This window comes from Neodiprion lecontei, chromosome 1, assembly GCF_021901455.1.
Source record: "Neodiprion lecontei isolate iyNeoLeco1 chromosome 1, iyNeoLeco1.1, whole genome shotgun sequence".
NCBI lineage: Eukaryota > Metazoa > Arthropoda > Insecta > Hymenoptera > Diprionidae > Neodiprion > Neodiprion lecontei.
Genome location: NC_060260.1, coordinates 26,360,658 through 26,379,026, shown reverse-complemented (window position 1 = coordinate 26,379,026; position 18,369 = coordinate 26,360,658). Strand labels below are relative to the sequence as shown.

General features: G+C 36.0%; 1 protein-coding gene across 15 annotated transcripts in view; it reads right to left on the bottom strand.

The window, feature by feature from the left end:
* Positions 1 to 1,393: 1,393 nt before the first annotated feature.
* LOC107225375 (stress-activated protein kinase JNK) overlaps positions 1,394 to 18,369 on the bottom strand; it is a 163,560-nt gene continuing 146,584 nt past the window's right edge. For 11 of the 15 annotated variants that reach the window (XM_046729785.1, XM_046729787.1, XM_046729786.1 and 8 more), the window contains 8 exons: positions 13,415 to 13,778; positions 9,051 to 9,180; positions 8,669 to 8,866; positions 8,446 to 8,580; positions 8,190 to 8,319; positions 7,751 to 7,915; positions 7,326 to 7,450; positions 1,394 to 7,157 (listed from right to left, as the gene is read on the bottom strand). In XM_046729785.1, the coding sequence (XP_046585741.1) occupies positions 7,005 to 7,157; positions 7,326 to 7,450; positions 7,751 to 7,915; positions 8,190 to 8,319; positions 8,446 to 8,580; positions 8,669 to 8,866; positions 9,051 to 9,180; positions 13,415 to 13,554 (1,176 nt within the window). In that variant the 5' untranslated portion in view covers positions 13,555 to 13,778 and the 3' untranslated portion in view covers positions 1,394 to 7,004. Of the gene's footprint in view, positions 7,158 to 7,325; positions 7,451 to 7,750; positions 7,916 to 8,189; positions 8,320 to 8,445; positions 8,581 to 8,668; positions 8,867 to 9,050; positions 9,181 to 9,586; positions 9,837 to 13,414; positions 13,795 to 18,369 lie in introns of those variants that run through there. The other 4 variants (XM_046729783.1, XM_046729797.1, XM_046729792.1 and 1 more) reach the window with 4 other exon arrangements.

Sequence of the window (18,369 nt, the reverse complement as noted above, 5' to 3'; positions counted from 1 at the left end):
CAGTATCCTTGAGCATTGGTTCAGTTGCCGTTAAATAATAATCTATTATGCTAGCATATTATTTTTTATTTTATGTTTTTTTTTTTTAATCAAGAAACGAGTGGCGTGTCAATACATCACAGTATTTAAACATTGATTTCGGTTGTTTTTTTTTTTCAATTATTTTTTATTTCTTTCTTCTATTGCTAGGGATTCCCAAAAACCCAGAGTATTCTGTATCACCGGTTCGAAATTTTTACACACACCCACACACACATACACACACACTCATGTATGCGTACATCACGCTCTGAAGAGCCGACTTGAGAGCTTAGATGATAGAAAGATTATCTTACTATAGATTACACGTGCATGGGAAGGGATCGATATTTTCATAAAATAATATAACGACGACGATCCGATCGTCAGTAAATCTGTTCTACAATAAATGCCATCGTTACGATTTCTCTGGTTAAATTTACAGAAACGATACATACACAAGTCAGGAACCCCTTTTCAGTCTAGATCTACGATCTGTTTTATATAACTTCTTTTTTTTCCCAGACTACGCTGTATACTTGCCTTTGCCTAAGTACATATGAACGATACAAGGACAATGGTTTGTTTTTTTTTCTTTTCTTTCATTCGCCTATTAATTTTTACCTCATCATGTATATAATAGTAGTATTTAATGTATGTAGTAGTAGTAGTAGTAGTAGTAGTAGTAGTAGTAGTAGTAGTAGTAGTAGTAGTAGAGTAGTAGTAGTAGAGTAGTAGTAGTAGTAGAGTAGTAGTAGTAGTAGAGTAGTAGTAGTAGTAGAGTAGTAGTAGTAGTAGTAGTAGTAGTAATAATAATAATTATCGTGTATTTATAATATTTATACCGTCGCGTACGATAATACAATTATATTATATACTCCAAATATATAACATAATTATATTACACTACATCATTTTACTTATTCACAAATTAATCATTATAGTATATCATCAAAAAACAATGCGTAATTGTTATTCTTTAATATATATATGTACAGAAGAGGTATATATATATATGTATATATATATCAGTTAATATTAATATGGTAATTATTATTTTTCTTTTCCTTTGTGTAATAATTTAAGATTATGATTTTCCGTTATTCTATTACGTTATTGTATGTATTATGCGAGTGCACGGTGTTCTCTTTTATCTCGCTGTTGGCTGGCTTACTTATAATATTTAAGTATTGTTTTTTATTTCTGTAAGATGCGACATATTCATTTCATTATTTTTCTCACTTTTCTTTACTCTAATAAATATACAAAAATTACAGTTTCCGTGTTGCTTTAAAATTGACGACGACACATGAATATTGTCAATCTGACATGAAAAACTTGCGTAACTTTTGTTTTTGCCACGCTATTTATTGAACCGATCGATCGCTAGATATAATCTGGTAAAGCAGATAAATGGACGTGCATGAACAAAAGACAAATGAATATCATATCGACAATATCAATTGCGCCAACAATTATAAAATGCTTCGATTCTTATCTCTTTAACTTATACAGAAAAGAAAAGCCAGCGCTCGGGACAACACCTATGGGTCATATCTAATTCTAGATGAATGGGCAACGCAGACTTTACTCAGAGTTCCGGTCGCCCCAAAGGGGGTTGTATTCTAGTGAAAAGGAACAGGGTTGATAATTACCTAAAAACCTATTCTAGACTACCGTAAAAGCTATCTTACTCTCCCAACTACAACGAATCACTAGTTGCTAAAATTCTATGCAAAAACTACCTCACCGCTACGTTAGCAACATGGACATTATTGTTTGTTCTCAATCATTCAAAATATTTTTTTTTTGTATTCGCTTCTTATTATTCTTAGAGAAGAGGATTACGATTATAGTTTTTTTAAAATTATTATTGTTATCAGTTTTATTAATAACAATAACAACTTCTGTTATTATTATCAATATTTTACTTCGGTATTTAATTGGTAATTTCATTTATATGATACATAAATAATTTACTTGGATATATCACTCTTCACTCTTGTACCGAGCGCGGATCCAAAAATCTTTACACGCATTTGCACAAACTGTAATTTACAGCCTTTTGACGCGAACTTGTCGTTCGAATTACGTATAACGTAGTGCACCAATGGTTCTATTCGATGATATCCAAATTTTCAATCTATCGTTGTGAACCAATTGCAAAATATTAATAAGAAGATGATTCATGATGTCAATCGAAATGATAAATGCTGCCTAGTGTACTTTGACGGTAAGTTAAAAGAGAGCGTTACGCCTATATTGCAGCACAGCAAGGTTTTCCTACAGTAATTGTATAAGATTTCATTAGTTAATACAAATGACTTCCAAGACAATGATAATTTACCTTCGCAATAACAAGAACCGTTTCACAGGAACCCTGTATTGTTGATCTCGAATGACCGATTTGAGATCGCGTATTAAACCGTCGTAATTAATTTTTTCTAACTGGAATTTTCAAACATTTTTGGTGAGGCTCAGTACTCGTAATGACAATAATCGCAATAATCACAGTATCTAATATTATTCCGTTACTGTTATTATTGTTAATTTTATTATTCATATAATCATTACTGTTATTCTTACTTATATTACCATTATTATTATTGTTGATGGTATTATTGTTAAGTTTATTATTAAGATTATTACTATTACTTTTTTTATAATTAGTGTTACAAAAGCTTGATGATTATTTGGATCGGACTGTAGCAATATATTCACATAATTATCGTCGTGGAAATAAGGATTTAACGTTACCATACATTACTAATTAATCAAATTGGTTAATATTTGTAGTTTCGCGTTATATGCACAATAAATATAGATACAATTCACATTTCATAACTATTTATTTTTTTTCCACGCATATTCTCCGATGCAATTTATAAAATGTTGTGACAGATATCGTGTAGAATTTCAGAGCTACGCGTTTATTGATTATTTTTTATCTTTCTTTTTGTAGTTTTCAAATTTCATCCTCCATTATATGCTTCTGCGGTAAAATATATAGCCTTGTTCAAAGAGTGGGACTTAAAAAAAATTGATTTGTTGAATTTCGTTTGTAATATTTGATACGAAAGTGATTATTATTATTTTATTATTTTTACTTCTTCGTTATATTATTATATATATATATGTATATATATATAAGTTGTATGTGAATCATCTTTTCAGCGCGTGAGACAATGCCTACGCACGTAAAAATATCGGATAAATACCTCTAAATCACGGTATTTGTCGGTGTTTTATTTTATACTTGCGTGAAAAATTGCAAACCAATGTTTATCACACTCTCTGATTACATACCCGCAACGTTTGTAAATTTTTCTTTTCTTTCACCTTTTTATTCCGTTTCTTTAGAAACCATTACTCCTAAAAAAGAATCAACAATAAAATAACTTCATTAAAAATCCTCCCTCTCCCCCATACCCCATTTATACGCACTTTCAATTATCAACAAATTATTTACCTATTTCAATTTGGCATTCAATTGCCTTCAGCACGAGCGTATTATTCAATTTTGAGTGAAGTTGTTATTTGTCGACATGTTTTTAAATTGGTATTTGTACCGCATATTTTGTGCAAGTACACCTTGAATTTTTTTTTGTACGGGCTTAAACGTGAAAGAAGTTTGTTTCATGATACGGTATTATGATTTCACTTATTGAGCTTTGGGGAAAAATGCAATATTGATTGATATACCAAGGGTCATTTGAACGCAGCAATAATTGCATACTAGTGCTGAACTGGAAAATTAAAATTACCAAAGAAACAAATCGAAGGCGGAAACAAAGTTCACAAATTAGCGAATTAATCTCGTCAATTATGTGTACTATTAAATACTAGGTAAATGGTTATAGATTATTTCCAGTGTCTGGGAAAACATTGTTTTTACATAATAATTTATAATATAGAATTTTTACATCGATATATATGTATAAGATAAAACTTAATTTAGTTACATAATCAGTAAAAGCATTTGCGTCTACAATTTTTCTCCAATACATCAGATTACCCATCTCATACGCCAGAGCACGTTACTTTTTCTCCAACGCTATTATATGACTAATATTTATACATAGGTCGTTTAATTAATAGACCTATACCAATTAAATTAAGATACTAATAACTAATCAACTAACAATAACCAATAAAAAAGTGATTGCAAGGGCCACGGCAATTTTCATAGACTAATAGCTGTGGCATATCACGTTACATCTTTGTTTTCAATCGCTATTAAGATCGCAATTAGTTGAAATAGTTTAGTCGACAAAAAACTTTTCATTGCAACAGTTCTTTCTGAATAAAGTCGTTGAATTTTCAGAAACTTCATTACAGCTGTAATATGATATAATCGGAATTATTAGCAAATTTTTTCTCAAAGATTGCAACATATTATACCAGAGCTGTGTATACACCCATCTGTTAGCTAAATATATACAAATCGTTATTTCGTAATGAGTAAATATATTTTTTACTCACCACCACTCAACCTCACATAAGTTCAACTTTACCTAAGTAAGTTTATTACTATTTATTATTATTATTTTATTTTTTTTTTTTACCTTTATTTTAGTTTTTTACTCCTCGTTTGCTCGGTAATTTATGAGCAACGGGGACGTAAAAACTTAGGAATATGCGGTAAAAGTTCATTGATAAAACCACGTTTCATCATGTTTCGTAATAATTTTCTGATGTAACATAATTAGTAAAAAATTGTATCATCTAACACGGCAAACCAAATATTGCATCGCTGTTGTTATTGTTTTTTCTTACAGTGGCAGTACTGATCAATTTCGTTCATATGATAGACAATATTTCTGAGTTAAATGATATTCAAATGTTCCCATGCTACATCGTTTTCAACGAGATTAGAATAATCTTCGAAAAAGATGCTTCGTTGGATTTCATTGACCTGTGAGATCACTGTGCCAAATGTACGTTGGAATAATTTATGGCAGGCTCCTATTCAAATACTTCTCTAATTTCGTCTAGATAATCAATTGATTAACGTGTAACGAAGAAAATTGAAAATTTGAGACAATGCTATTAATTTTTCTTCTACAAACGAAGAGTTGTTTTCGACACACTACAACTTGTTTCATTATGAAAACGAGTTACGTTATACATGAGTTGTTCTATTGCTGCTGCAAAGTGATTATTACCTCGAAAACGTAAAAAACCGAACAAATTAACGATTTCAAAATCAAATTAAAATGAACGAATGAATTTTAACGACTACACGGGAATGCGTATCATTTATTCCCATAATAGTTTTGTATGAATATAATTTTTATACAATTGTTGTTATCGATGTTCTTAGTGTGATTATTGACACAAAATTTGATTGGGAATTTTTAAGTAAGAAAAATCGAACATTATGCATCAACAATAACGTATACAAGAGGTTTCGGTCGACCTGTAAATTGCCACAGCAGCAAATGAACAACGATTTTCACGATGACAGTAATTGCACATTGTAAAACATGCATTCATAGACATGTCAAAGCATTTTACCAAATTGTAAAAATTGCTTCACAGTCGTCAGTTCAAAACAGACTGATCCTGGTAACGACTCGGAATACGATAGAAAGTGTCTCTACACAATATGAAAAGTGCTGTTATAAACCCATGAGGTATAGGTATTATTTAAAACCGTATAGAAAAGTATCGAAGACAAAACGTTTACGTTTAGATCTTCCAGCTTTGTCAAAACGTTCTATTCATCTAAAGAACTGTCGAAATAATGTGAGATACACAATTATTCTTCACAGGCAGTGAATCACATCTCATACCGATGGTCCTAGTTAGACTTTTTGCAACATGTATAACACGAAGTAAGTCAAACGGCAAAATTTGTTGATTTCAAGCTAAAAATGTGTATAATTTAACCCTCGAGATACTGAATTTCATTGCTCGGATTTTGAATAGTCTGCCACACTCTCTTATTCAAGGAATATTTAGATGTTTACCGATTCTCTGAAGCTTTGCGGTTTTCACGCAGTTAATCACTTTCCATCACATTCCGTAGTAGCAAAATATGCGAACCGATTGTAAATTGAATGTCGTCGATGCGGTTTGACATTTCACATAAAAAGCCAGTCACTGTGATTAATGTGATCCATTCTTCCAGTACCAATTTTTACTGTACAACGTAGAAAATACCACTTTTCAGTGTGTACAATCATCCAGAGTATCAGTTTGGTTCGAAATGCTTAAAGAATGCAGGTCTGATATATTTTTATAATGAAACCAGTAAGTCGTCACCCCCTTTGACTTACTCTGCGATCTCGCAAAGAATAGTTTACAAATGCCCAAAAAACTTGTGAACAAAGACTTTTGGTTGAGACTGCAATTTCATTTTTTTAAATACAAACACAAGCATCTTTTCTTTTCGCTGTTATTATGACAGCGGAAAAACTTGTGTCACAGTATCGAAAGTCCAAATAATAATGTACTCATTAATCGGAAGCAGTCGCTTTACAGTTCGAGAAAGTCTGTGTATTGGTTCATACCACAATAATTAGGTTGCTTGTAAGAAGCTTACAAGTAACTTACCGAAGCTTACTTGTAAGAAACGAGGTGCAGGAAGGTTTTATTTTTATTTGCGTTTTTTGTTATATTTTTTTTTACATTAGTTTTTTTTTTTGTTTTTTGTTTTTTTTTCTAGAAAAATCTTACGTAAATTTCTCCAAACGCAACTGACTCGTAAGAACGAAATCATAACGTCCACACAAACAACCCTTTCTTATATGAAATTACCCATCATTTATCAGATTTTTGTTTTGTTTAAATCAGTTTTGTCTTGGTTTTCTTTTTTTTTTTTGTATTGAGATTACCTCAGAGAGCAGTGCTTGGACTGCTTGGACTCCATTTTAGGGCAGATTGCGACTTTATTCGTGTTATCTTTTCTTTCTTCCTCTAATTCACCGTTACTATAACTCAGACTGTCGCGTATTTTGAAAATACAGAATTCCAGCCAGTGTCTACCGTGATCCAGCTGAATCTGCGGGTTGTGCAACGGCAACTGGGTTATGGCTTGTTTCGTATTCCATTACTTCTTGATAAATTAACTCCTTCCACTGATCCACGGTGTGTTCCCTCTCATCGACGCTATGATCATACGGTCCAGGTGCAGGCTGATACAGATTGATAAAGAAAATATGACGAATTTTGATAACAGTCTCTACCAAACTAGATGTACAAATAGTGTATTAACATATTCTCATTGAAGTTGTCAGTTCATTTACTATGACTGAGTACAAATACATCACTGTTTTCTTCTCTTCTCTTGAAAATATACTCACAGCGTTAACTTCTCCTTCGTCGTACCAGACGTTGATGTAGTTATGCAGCAGCGCATCATCCACAGAGATTCGTCGCTCGGGATCGATGACAAGCATACGTGAAAGAAGGTCTCTGGCTTGACTCGCTGTCGTTGCAGAGGTGAGAAAAAAAAAAAGAAAAAAAAAAGAGGGAGAAACGAAATCATTGTTATTAGTATTTAATGAATCGGGTGAGACACAGAGTCGAACAGACAGCAAATGCAGGGCAAATTTTTGCAATACAAATTTGATAAAGATGTCAACTGAATCAAGACTTGCGTCTAATGTATGTACTTTACTTTAATTAACACGAAATGGACTTCCCATTCTGCTTAATGGCACGGAAATTTTTGCATTGGCAATCTGTTAAGATCTGTGCTATTTGGTCTTAGCTAGTGAAGAACAACCTCTACCTTTTAGCCTGTTGTGTTCAGAGGAATCTGACGGAAACAAGACGTCTGGGAAAAGCCTGTCGAAAGGATATCCAGGATATCTCGGCCTGTTTTCAACGTAATTCCTCACCGTCGGCTGCAGTCGTTGCATAAACTCTGCTGCAGGTGTTCCTAATTGCTCTGTACGACGGATAGAGGAAATAGACGAAATTCAAAGATAATCGAACAAGGTATGTTTTGCGTTCCTTTAATACTGTTTCAAATTTTCTTTGACTTTGGTGTAACAATTGGGTAATGCTGATGCAAAATTGTTTCCAATACATTTCCAGCTGACTGGTTTTTCGGATCCTTTAATGCAGTGGATAATATGCAGAAATGTGTCGGATAGCATCAATTTGAATGGAAAAAGATGTGTTCAAACATCAAAAACTGACTAAAAAACTTCGTTACTTACCAATGATTTTGTTCCACTGATCAATGTGATCGGTTCCGGGGAACAAGACGCCACCTCGAATCATCTCTCCCATAATGCATCCGACCGACCAGATATCCACGTTCTCTTTGTATCCCATGCCAAGAATTACCTGGTCACGAAATAATTGATCATCGCATATAATGTAAATTATGACAATCTTAAATTAATTCCTGTAACCAACGGTGATTTAAGATTGAGAATTGTTTGAACGATGACTATTTTCCAAAGATTTTACCTCGGGTGCTCGATAATATCGCGTCACGACGTACGGCGTCATCATGAACGTTGTGCCGGCAGTCCTGGCCAGACCAAAGTCCAATATTTTCAGGGTACAATCCGATTTCACAACAATATTGCTCGGCTTTAAATCCTAAAAAATCAGATACGAGCTCGTTGATTTAATTTCAAACTGTTGAACGAATGGGTGAGAGTTAAACTAGACAACTTCGACAACTTGCCCTATGAATAATGCCAGCGGAATGTAAGTGCTTGATTCCACAGAGCATCTGATACAGGAGATAGGACATGCGTTCGTGATCCAAATCCATTTGGATCACCTGGCACAGATTGGCATCCATCAGCTCCATAACGAGGTAGACGTCTTGGAACTCGTCCAAGGATCGTTGAGGTGTGAATGCATTCAGAAGTCCGATGATCTGCAAAATTTATCGATACTTATTCTATTTTTGGAAATGGATTGCAGATTTTTGCCGTTCTTTTTTTAAATACTTTTTGCTTGCTCGGAGATTAATTCTGATCTAACGCATGTTCGTTTCTGTTACAGCACAACTGTGAAATCATTGAGAAATCGCACAACGGAATATCACGATGCGTTCTTACGTTTTTATGGTTCACGAGTTTCATGAGCTTGAATTCCCTGTAAGCTCGTTTCGCGTGTGTTACATTCTGAAACGGTCTGGACAGCTTCTTGATGGCTACATTTTGCGCTGTCACTGTATCGTAGGCCGCACTGCAAGCAAACAATATCACCTTACAAAATCCGAGTTCATCGAATAACTGAGGAGAATTCTTTCACGTGTCAGATACAGGATAAGAAGTCGATTTGAAGCTACATGCGATATTCAGAGATTATTACGATGATGATGATACAAAATGCACTGTATTAGTCACAAATTACCCCTCCCCTCCAAATCATACGAACTTTAATAATAATTTTGCGATTGCCGACGAAGATATGAAACGTCTCTCGTCTTGTACGTCAAAGATCGTTCAGAGTTTGAAAACGATCTTTGCACGGTTTTTAAAAGAACAGTCGAATAAGCGATAAGATGAAATAGGTACGTTAATTTCGTAACACTGTACATATAAATATCGGTTAATTCGATCGAATAAATCCAAGAAATAGCATAACTCACCAAACGATACCTTGAGCGCCGACGCCTCGTGGCGCGACGTCGACGTAACGCTCAGGAATGCAGAGTTCCGTGTCACCGGAAACGTACCGACGATATCCGGCTCTGATGTTTCCACCGGCCAAAGTGTTCACCGTATTTTCCATATTGAGTTTGGCTCTCTTTTGTCACCTTCGTTCTTTTATTTTTTTATTTTTCTTATTTCGATCCTCGCCAAGATCGTGCGCTCAAACTAGTCGTACGTTTGTGCTAGCTACCAAATCAACCACAACATAGATACAATAGGGAACGAAGACACTTTTTGTTGAATTTTTGGGACAGCAGTTGTCACGCGTTTTCGAGAATTATTCAACAATGGCTAAACGTATCCACCGTTCGAGGTGAATGTCTGGCAAAATTTGCAATTTCAGAATTACGCGTGACATTTGCGTATCCTCATCACCGTCACCGATTCTATGTTGTACACAATTATTTCCGAGTCAAGTGGAAATTTACAATTAGATATGAAAAATATTTGAACGGCTACATTTTGCAGGGTTAAATTTAAATGGCAATGATTTTGGGGAAATTTTACGATACAGAATCGATGACGAATGCACGTGGTCGTCGGAACCATCCATACAATTTCAGTTTCTACGACACTTATAACCAGCCCTCGACCGACGCTGAAGAATGCCTCCTCTCGTCATCTTGTATACATTTTGTACGTTTGAAACAAAAAAAACAAACAATCCCACCGCCCATATACATAAATTACAAAACTTGAAAATGAAAAACAAAAATCGTGATGAGGCAATACCGACACCGTCCCAAAACCAAAATCATAACTGGATGGATCCAAAAACCATGCATAAAACGTAGTAAATAAATTAATTAATAAATGAATAATTAAACAAGTAAATGGATAAATAAATTATCAAAGCGGTCTGAAATAAATAAAACAAGTGAATCAATTTAAACACTATATATGTAAATATATAGTGCAAGTCGCCGAGTGGTTATAAAAGAAAGAGGAATTCAAAGAATTAATCAATTCGTATTGATTGTAATTTTTAACAACGAAACACTGACGAAAATAATATTATTTAATTACCGTCATGAATTTTTACCTGCACTTTGCATATAAATTTCTATTCCTCGTTCTGTTTAATAACAAATATGCAACACTATCTGTCCAACAACACTTGTAAATAAAATTCTACGTAACGATGGTGGACAAACGCTAAAGACAAACGATATGCGCTATGTAGGTATGGGGCATTCTACGTCAAGTGAGCCAATCTCCGATTAAGTCACGTGAATGGAGCATAGACAGGTTATTTTAATATTTTTGGTACACTTTTCACTGATATACGATTGCTTAAAAACTGACCGCTTTAGTTGTTAAATGAATTTTTAAACGGTTATGAATTACTTTGTTAAATCGATATTACAAGTAAAATGACTGGTCAACAGAGATAATTTTTCCCAGCGTAATAAAAAACTTATTCCAAGAATGCTTTTGTGATCTCATTTTCGTATCTCAGTTACGAAATATTTCATTTTATAGATCCCGATAAAACCACAAAATAGGTATAAATCGAAAATGGTCAGGTTGGAGGTTGGCTCATTTGACATAGTATGCGATTGCATGCATCAGCAAACTGTGCCTATTTCTAACTTATATACGCGAATACGACTCGTGACAGGATAACGATGAAATTGATTATAGATAAATCGTATGGATGGTCCTTCGCTCACTTTGTCCTCGTGTCCCCTAAGGAGCTCAGCTTACCTGCGTATCATGTCAGCTTTCGATCGAATACTCATTTCCCACGAGACATACAGATCACTATAAAATTGAGAGAGAAAAAGGTGTCGAGGGAATTTGATCAACTTACTTTTTGCTTCGATTCTGTCTTCACTTCCAGATAAATTCGATCAACAAGTGTGTGTAAGGAAAATATCTGATAACTGGTGAAGATATTCTGTTTCCAAAGATTGACTTAGTAGTTTCTCTATGTGTCGTTATTTGTGGACTCGATTTTCAGTCAAAGCAAGTGAAATTCAATAGTGCAACTCCTTCTTCTATATTTCAGGTGAAAATTATCTTCCAGGATAAATACTTCAACGTCAGACAAAATTTTAACTAAACGATGCAACTATGGATGATGAAACTATATTCAACTATTGGTTTGACAAATAGATTCATTTACATGGCAGAAATAAATGCTGCAGAAATGAGAAACAAATTATCTTCAGAAATAAATAATCTTCATTTCGGTGAGCGAATATGCATAGAAAAAAGACTTCGTCCGACTCGACGTTAAAAGCATAAGTCGTCTTAGCACGGAGGTCAGTGAATAATATAGTCGACGTTGGAATTGTTCAAGAATTTAGCTGATGAGTATAGTCAAAATACCTTTGAGCCTCCATTAGAGTTTTTTGAATTTTTATAAATATTGGACAAACATACCTAGGTATAATATACGTTAGGTATGTACCCACAGCATCGAGAGGCGCGTATAACAAATCTGAACGACTGTGTAAACAATCGCGGCCAGAGGCGGCCATGCAGCATTTTGCATAGTGGAACGTCTGTTTTTGTTTAGATTGGCAAGTAAGTACGCGTGGAAGACTTTACCTCTCAGTAAATCACGACTTGGTCCACGGTGAACCGCGGATCGATGAGATCATGTTGATCAATTTCTACCAGCTGTCTTCTACATGTTCAAACGGCTGCCAGCGATGCGATGGTTTGAAAAAAGGAAAACGAGTGATTTTGAGAGAAAAATGAGTTATCGTCAAGCGATGAAAAGAATGTCAGAAAGCTAACGCAGCATTACCTGTATCCAAAAAAATGAGGTTACAGACTTATGACTCGTCATTTCTTGAACTGTGAAAGTAAAGTTGTTAATATAGCGATGGTAAGAGTTATCACGTAAAATAGGATTTTAAATAATTACAATTAACAATATGCATAAAGACTTTTCACATAAAATTCATATATTTGAACTCTCGTCACTTTCAGGTCTGTCCACCATTGCTTGGGTTGCTTTGCACTGAGAATATTATGGTTATGACTTTTTCATTTTGCGAAATACCAAAAAATTTCTCACCTTGCAAATCATAAGTTTAAATTATTTGTGATAAAGTCAGAGCATCTCGGTCTTCTGAAGTAACTAAAAATCGTACCGTAGAAATTGAAAATGGTGAGGTTTCAGACTTGTAAATTTTACATAGATTGCCCTAAATCCTGTGAACTCCAGAAGACAAAACTCAATTTTTCCATACACGTGAACTAGCTCTTTACATGCTAATAGAGCTGTAAGGTCACATGACAAAAGTACGCAATTGATCATAAAACTTCAAACAACGTCAAAAACCAAAGGATCTGAAAAAAGCGACTGAAAGTGAGCCAACGCGGAAGAAGTAGGTACCAAACTAAAAGTGAATTCAGCGATTCACTGCCAGCCATGCTCATATCGCATTCAAGAAACAGCCCGGATCGGTTAGACTCAATATCTACACTCCATTTTTCAAACCATTGATTTCTCACTCTTTTGCCCCTTTTTCTCTCTCCCGTTTACGAAGTAGCGAGGATGAAATGCTGCGATAGGCTGACGGTTTATGGCCGGATCTTATTGCTATTGGAAAACGTTAACCGATAGGTTCTAGGACATTGTCTCACTTACCTAAACGATTTACTGCAGGTTTTCCAAAGAACCGATACCAACACCGTTTTACTTACTATCCGTATCGCCGACCTCGCACTTTTTTCGATCTCGGATAAAATCACGCTCGCCAACGTTGGAGAATGAAATCAGGCAAATTAATAGGGCAGCTACTCACCAGACGATACCCTGGGCTCCGGATCCAATTGGCTTGAGGTTTTGGTAGCGTTTGAGGATGGTGAACTTTGTGTCCCCGACCTCGACCGTGTAGAACAAGGCTGACAGCCGGGATGTCATGTCAGGCCCCAGGTAAGGCATGCGCCTCACTGCCCCAACTCGCCTTTCCTGCACCTGCACTTGCACCTCCACCTCCACCCCTGAGCACTCCTGGTGCACTCGACGCGGGCTTAGGCTCTTAGCCACGTTGGAGACTTGGAGACAAAAATGATTCCCGGTTCAACTTTACTCCCCAGTTTTCGATCCTCGGACTTGCTTCGCTTCTGATTTCTCACTCAATCAATCAGCCCGACAGCCAGATTTGTCTGGAACAAAAAACACCTACTTTCAACTTCGTCGCTTTTCTACTTCTCGTCTCGCTTCCGATCGCGGGCAAAGAGGTTCGTTCAAAATTTAAAATTTTACCGAACGACGGGGCGGGGTTGAAGTTCCGATTTATTTGATCGCGAAACTTGAAGTAAAGAAATCAAACTTTTACTAAACACCAAAGATTTGAATTTGGCCTTTTCGGAACTTTTCAAATTCAAAATTAGAACCGCACCTCCGAATGCCGTTGACAATTTGGAAAAAAAAACTCATTTTATTCGCTTTTTCTCGGTACATCCATTTTTAGTCAGCTTTGGAAAACCGGCGTTTTTCCAATAACCGATCGGAGAGACGAAGAATGCGTCCAAATGTCAAAGCATCAATTTTCCGGACACGTGCAGCGGTACAGCTGGCCAGACCAGCAATTTTCAATCGCCATAGTTTACTGCCCGTATTTATTGGGTACGTGTGAGCGAGGTATACAAACGTATTAAATTGTTATTGTAATTGCCTGCAGCCGTAATAGGATTATTGTCCCGTTGCGCGCTCGGCTGAAACTGCAGCAATATAGGGTCACCAAAAGCGAAAATGGTTGACAATGTCTGCGAATTATGCCCGGCTAACAAATCTACGCGTTTATACAGATTAGAAGAGCATGACATATTTATATACTTAAGCATCAGTTGCTTCAAACTCTTTGCAATGTGTGTACTTATAACGGAATGGTTTAACTCGACTTTCATATCTGTCCGAACAACAATTCGATGACACTCAACTTTTACAACTTTGTATATAATACAATGGATTGTTTTGATCGAGGTAGAATTGGCGCACGATGACGATACACGTTCTAGCATTTATCGTATTTGCGCAAACACATCGTTAACTTATGTTTGTTGGCTGTGCATACGGAACATTGACAGAGCGGATGTAACGGATATACAACCTCGATGAACACATTTTGTACCGATTTATGACTAGCTTTGCACGTCCGATAACATTTCGACTAAATTACGAGGCGCGTCACGAATTATCTGTAAACTAACAACGAAATCTGAAAGCTTCAGGTTAATTCGTGCGGTCTGTTACTACTCAATACGATCGAATAACGCTTTTTATCAGTATAATGGATAAAATGGACAGCAAAAACTTAAAATTTCGACTAACCTCCCGTGCGGGTTTTCGAAAGAACTGAAAAACAACGAAGGAAGGTAAAAACAAATTCCGTGCGACAAAAACGTGAAATAAATGCGAAAAACGCTTTTCGTCTTCGTTTGAACCAAACAAGATGCAGAAAACGGTGCAACATGGAACTGCTCGAGTAGTTCGCATATTACAGGCTGGTGCTGACTTCGCCAGGTTCATTGTTACGTTGAAAATCATTAGTAAGTCGTCAGCGCACGAAAAGGAGATGAATAAAGCCGTCCGCTTGTTCCGGTATCTGGGTCATGCCCTCTCTTCCAGGGCTGTTAAGCGCCGCATAGTAAACCCTGGACTCGCGTCACTACCCCAGCAGCAGAAGCTGCGATCGATGAGTAGAAATTGTTCCTCGAATCGCAATAAGGGTACATATTCTATGCCTCAACTATCCCCAAAAACGTGTGCAACAAAAATTGCACACGGCGATTAGCCGCGAGGAATCAGTTTTCAAAGTTTTCGCCCGTAATGCGAAAATTCGACTTGGCGGCTTCCGACGCGCAGGGATTAAAAAAAAAAGCAACAGAAACAGAGAGACGCAGACAGGCAAGATCTTCTCAAGTGCCTCGTGACCGCGCCGCCGGTTCTCCGGGATTCCCCCGGTTATTTATAGAGTCCCCAGACACCGCCGCCGTCTGCGTGGGCCAGCAGCAGCCATCCTCTGAACGAGTCTGATATTCCTCGGAGGAACACATCCGCCTCCTTCTCTCCTCCGATTGCGCAACGTTGTCGGGCACAGACGTGCGTGTGCGGCGCGAAAACGCACGCGGAGAAAACGCGCGACTCGCAGGTGGATCTTCTTTTGACCATTTGTCAGAGGGATGCCGTGATGGAGATTAATCGGCTCGTGTACCATACTAGCGACTACTAATTACCACGGGACTGGTTTTACTTCCATTTTCTCTTATTTACTTCACCGTCGCGGCGAGTCTCGCCTACACTTTCTTATTTTATTCGTCTTATCAATCACTTTCATGGGCGGGATTCCCGATGCTGTTGCATCGTTAGACTGGGATTAGAGAAATATTATGGGATGAAAAATATTGGTAGACACGCGTGTTGTGTCAACGATCGAATACGTCGAGTCGTTTATGAAAACCGAGTTGCTTTCGCTCTGTTGCGGCTGAAATGTGTTGTAATATCGAGATTACGCAATGAGAAAAAAATTCATCTGTTATACTCGACAGAAAATTATAGTAAAACAGGGATCGTTACAACGACGACTTGAATATGTCTGAATAAGCAAATAATTTTTGTAAAATTTAGCTTAACTATTTAGCGTGATTAAATATTTTCGATATTAAATTTTCTATTCATTGCAACGTTGAGTTTGTTTGCTACATTTTTTTAGTTATATGTGGGTATGAAATTAATTTATTGTTTCAGCGACATTAAATTATCGCAGTAGTAACAACAAATTATAGTACCACTGATATTAATCAACAAGACTAGTAATGCATGCTAGAATTACTGGTTTCAGATACAAAACTCATTTGTATTTTATACTCGAAACTATATTTTTTCGTCATGGCAAAAAGTGAAAATAGTTAAGAACTGTATAGTAACTAGATCTAGAAGTTTTACTGGATATTGCGAATATCGTTCAATCATAAATTGCGTCAATAAAAAACGAACAAGGTTCAAGACCTGCAGCGAATTGAGTAAATCACGTGATATTTCATGAAAACGATACATTTTCGAAATAGAAAAATATTTCAGACTCAAGGATTCCATAATAAAACAAATATCGATCATCGATTAATGTCGAGAAGTTACGTTGTGGATCAATTTTTTCAACGTCAAAAATGTATCGATTTAGCAATTTCATTCAATGATAGCACAGTTTATTCGCGAATAATGAATTCTTTGCTAACCACGTAAGATCAATTTTTCTTCGATCAAAAAAATGTTGTATGGAAAACTGTTATGGCTAACACATATATTAATGAAATGACACATATTATACAATAAATGGAACAGTTGAAAATACGTTACAAGCAATTGATAAAAAATTCATTAGCAAACATAATGACTTCTGATCCATAAAACTCGAGCGCTAAATATCGTTTCAAGATGTTTTAAAAAACGTAGCATCGTATTACAGAAAATAATCACCATTCAGATTCACCCTTATACGTCTTGGATATCTAGTGATATTCGCTGCTGTTTACTAATTCTTAACAGGTGCTGTGAATTCCTAAAAAATTCACATCAGCCTATACATACAGCCAATTATGTAGTCAGAGTGAAATTTACGACGTAATATTCAGGTCGATTCATAAATGGGGCAGTCGAATCAATCTGACCAATATGGGTAATTTTTTGGATTTCTCGTTTCTTTAAGAAAGTTGTCATGGTTTTCAAATTAGCAGGTTATTTTTCAACTTATGAGCAGAATCGTGCTGATGCGTTGCACTGCAATAATTATTTTTTGCCAATAAAAAAAATTCTCGAATGTGTACACATATATATATATAATGGATATAATGGATAAACCCTGCGAGTGTGAAACGTAAAAGCAACATTGTCGAAAAAAAAAGGGAAATGTAACAGACATGCTCATTTTTCTCCCAATTAAAAGGATTGTCCCCTAAACGAATCCCAACTTAAATTCTTGTAATATTGCACATGGAATTTGACTCTGAATTATAAAATATTTCAATTTGTGAAGATATACAATTATGATTAACATTGACAAGATTATCGCCTAGTTTTTCTCGTTTCGAGATTTAGCGGCAGTGTCATTTCGTAATTGTAAATCGTTAAATAGGGGAATCTACTTCCGTGAAGAGAACCCACGTCCAGATTATAATTTGAAGATGAACAAGGTTTGAGAAATTACCGAACATAAACAAGGTCCGATATCTTCCGATGATGTAGGTGAATGTCGTAAAGTTTGTTGAGCTTATTTCGCGATCATCGAAGCATGTGACAAACCCGGTAGCCGACTGGGAGCGTGGGTGGCGCGGTCTATAATCATTAGCCGTCCGCCGCATGCTGGATATTTTTAAAAGTATCATTACGAGGCTCCACTGGGCAGGAGTAACACTCCAATTCGTATGTCTCTCTTTGTTTACGACTCGCTTTCCTCGGCTGTGTCATTTAATTTAATTATACGAGTTATCATAATTTATCCCCTCATAGTATTTCATCTGTTTAAATCTCTCGGTCTCGTTTTTTACATCCGCCAAGTCCCCTCGCGGCTAATTCATTATTTAAGTCAATTTTACAGGTATTAGGCTGTACGTATAATGTGCCACTGGGAAAAGAAAGACATTGCCTTCGGGGGAAAAAAAAAACAGTATAATTTCTCGCGTTTAATCAAGTAGTAATTACTAAGTACCTTCCGTAAAACAATCGATCTATACAAATGATGATTAACAACTTAGCTCG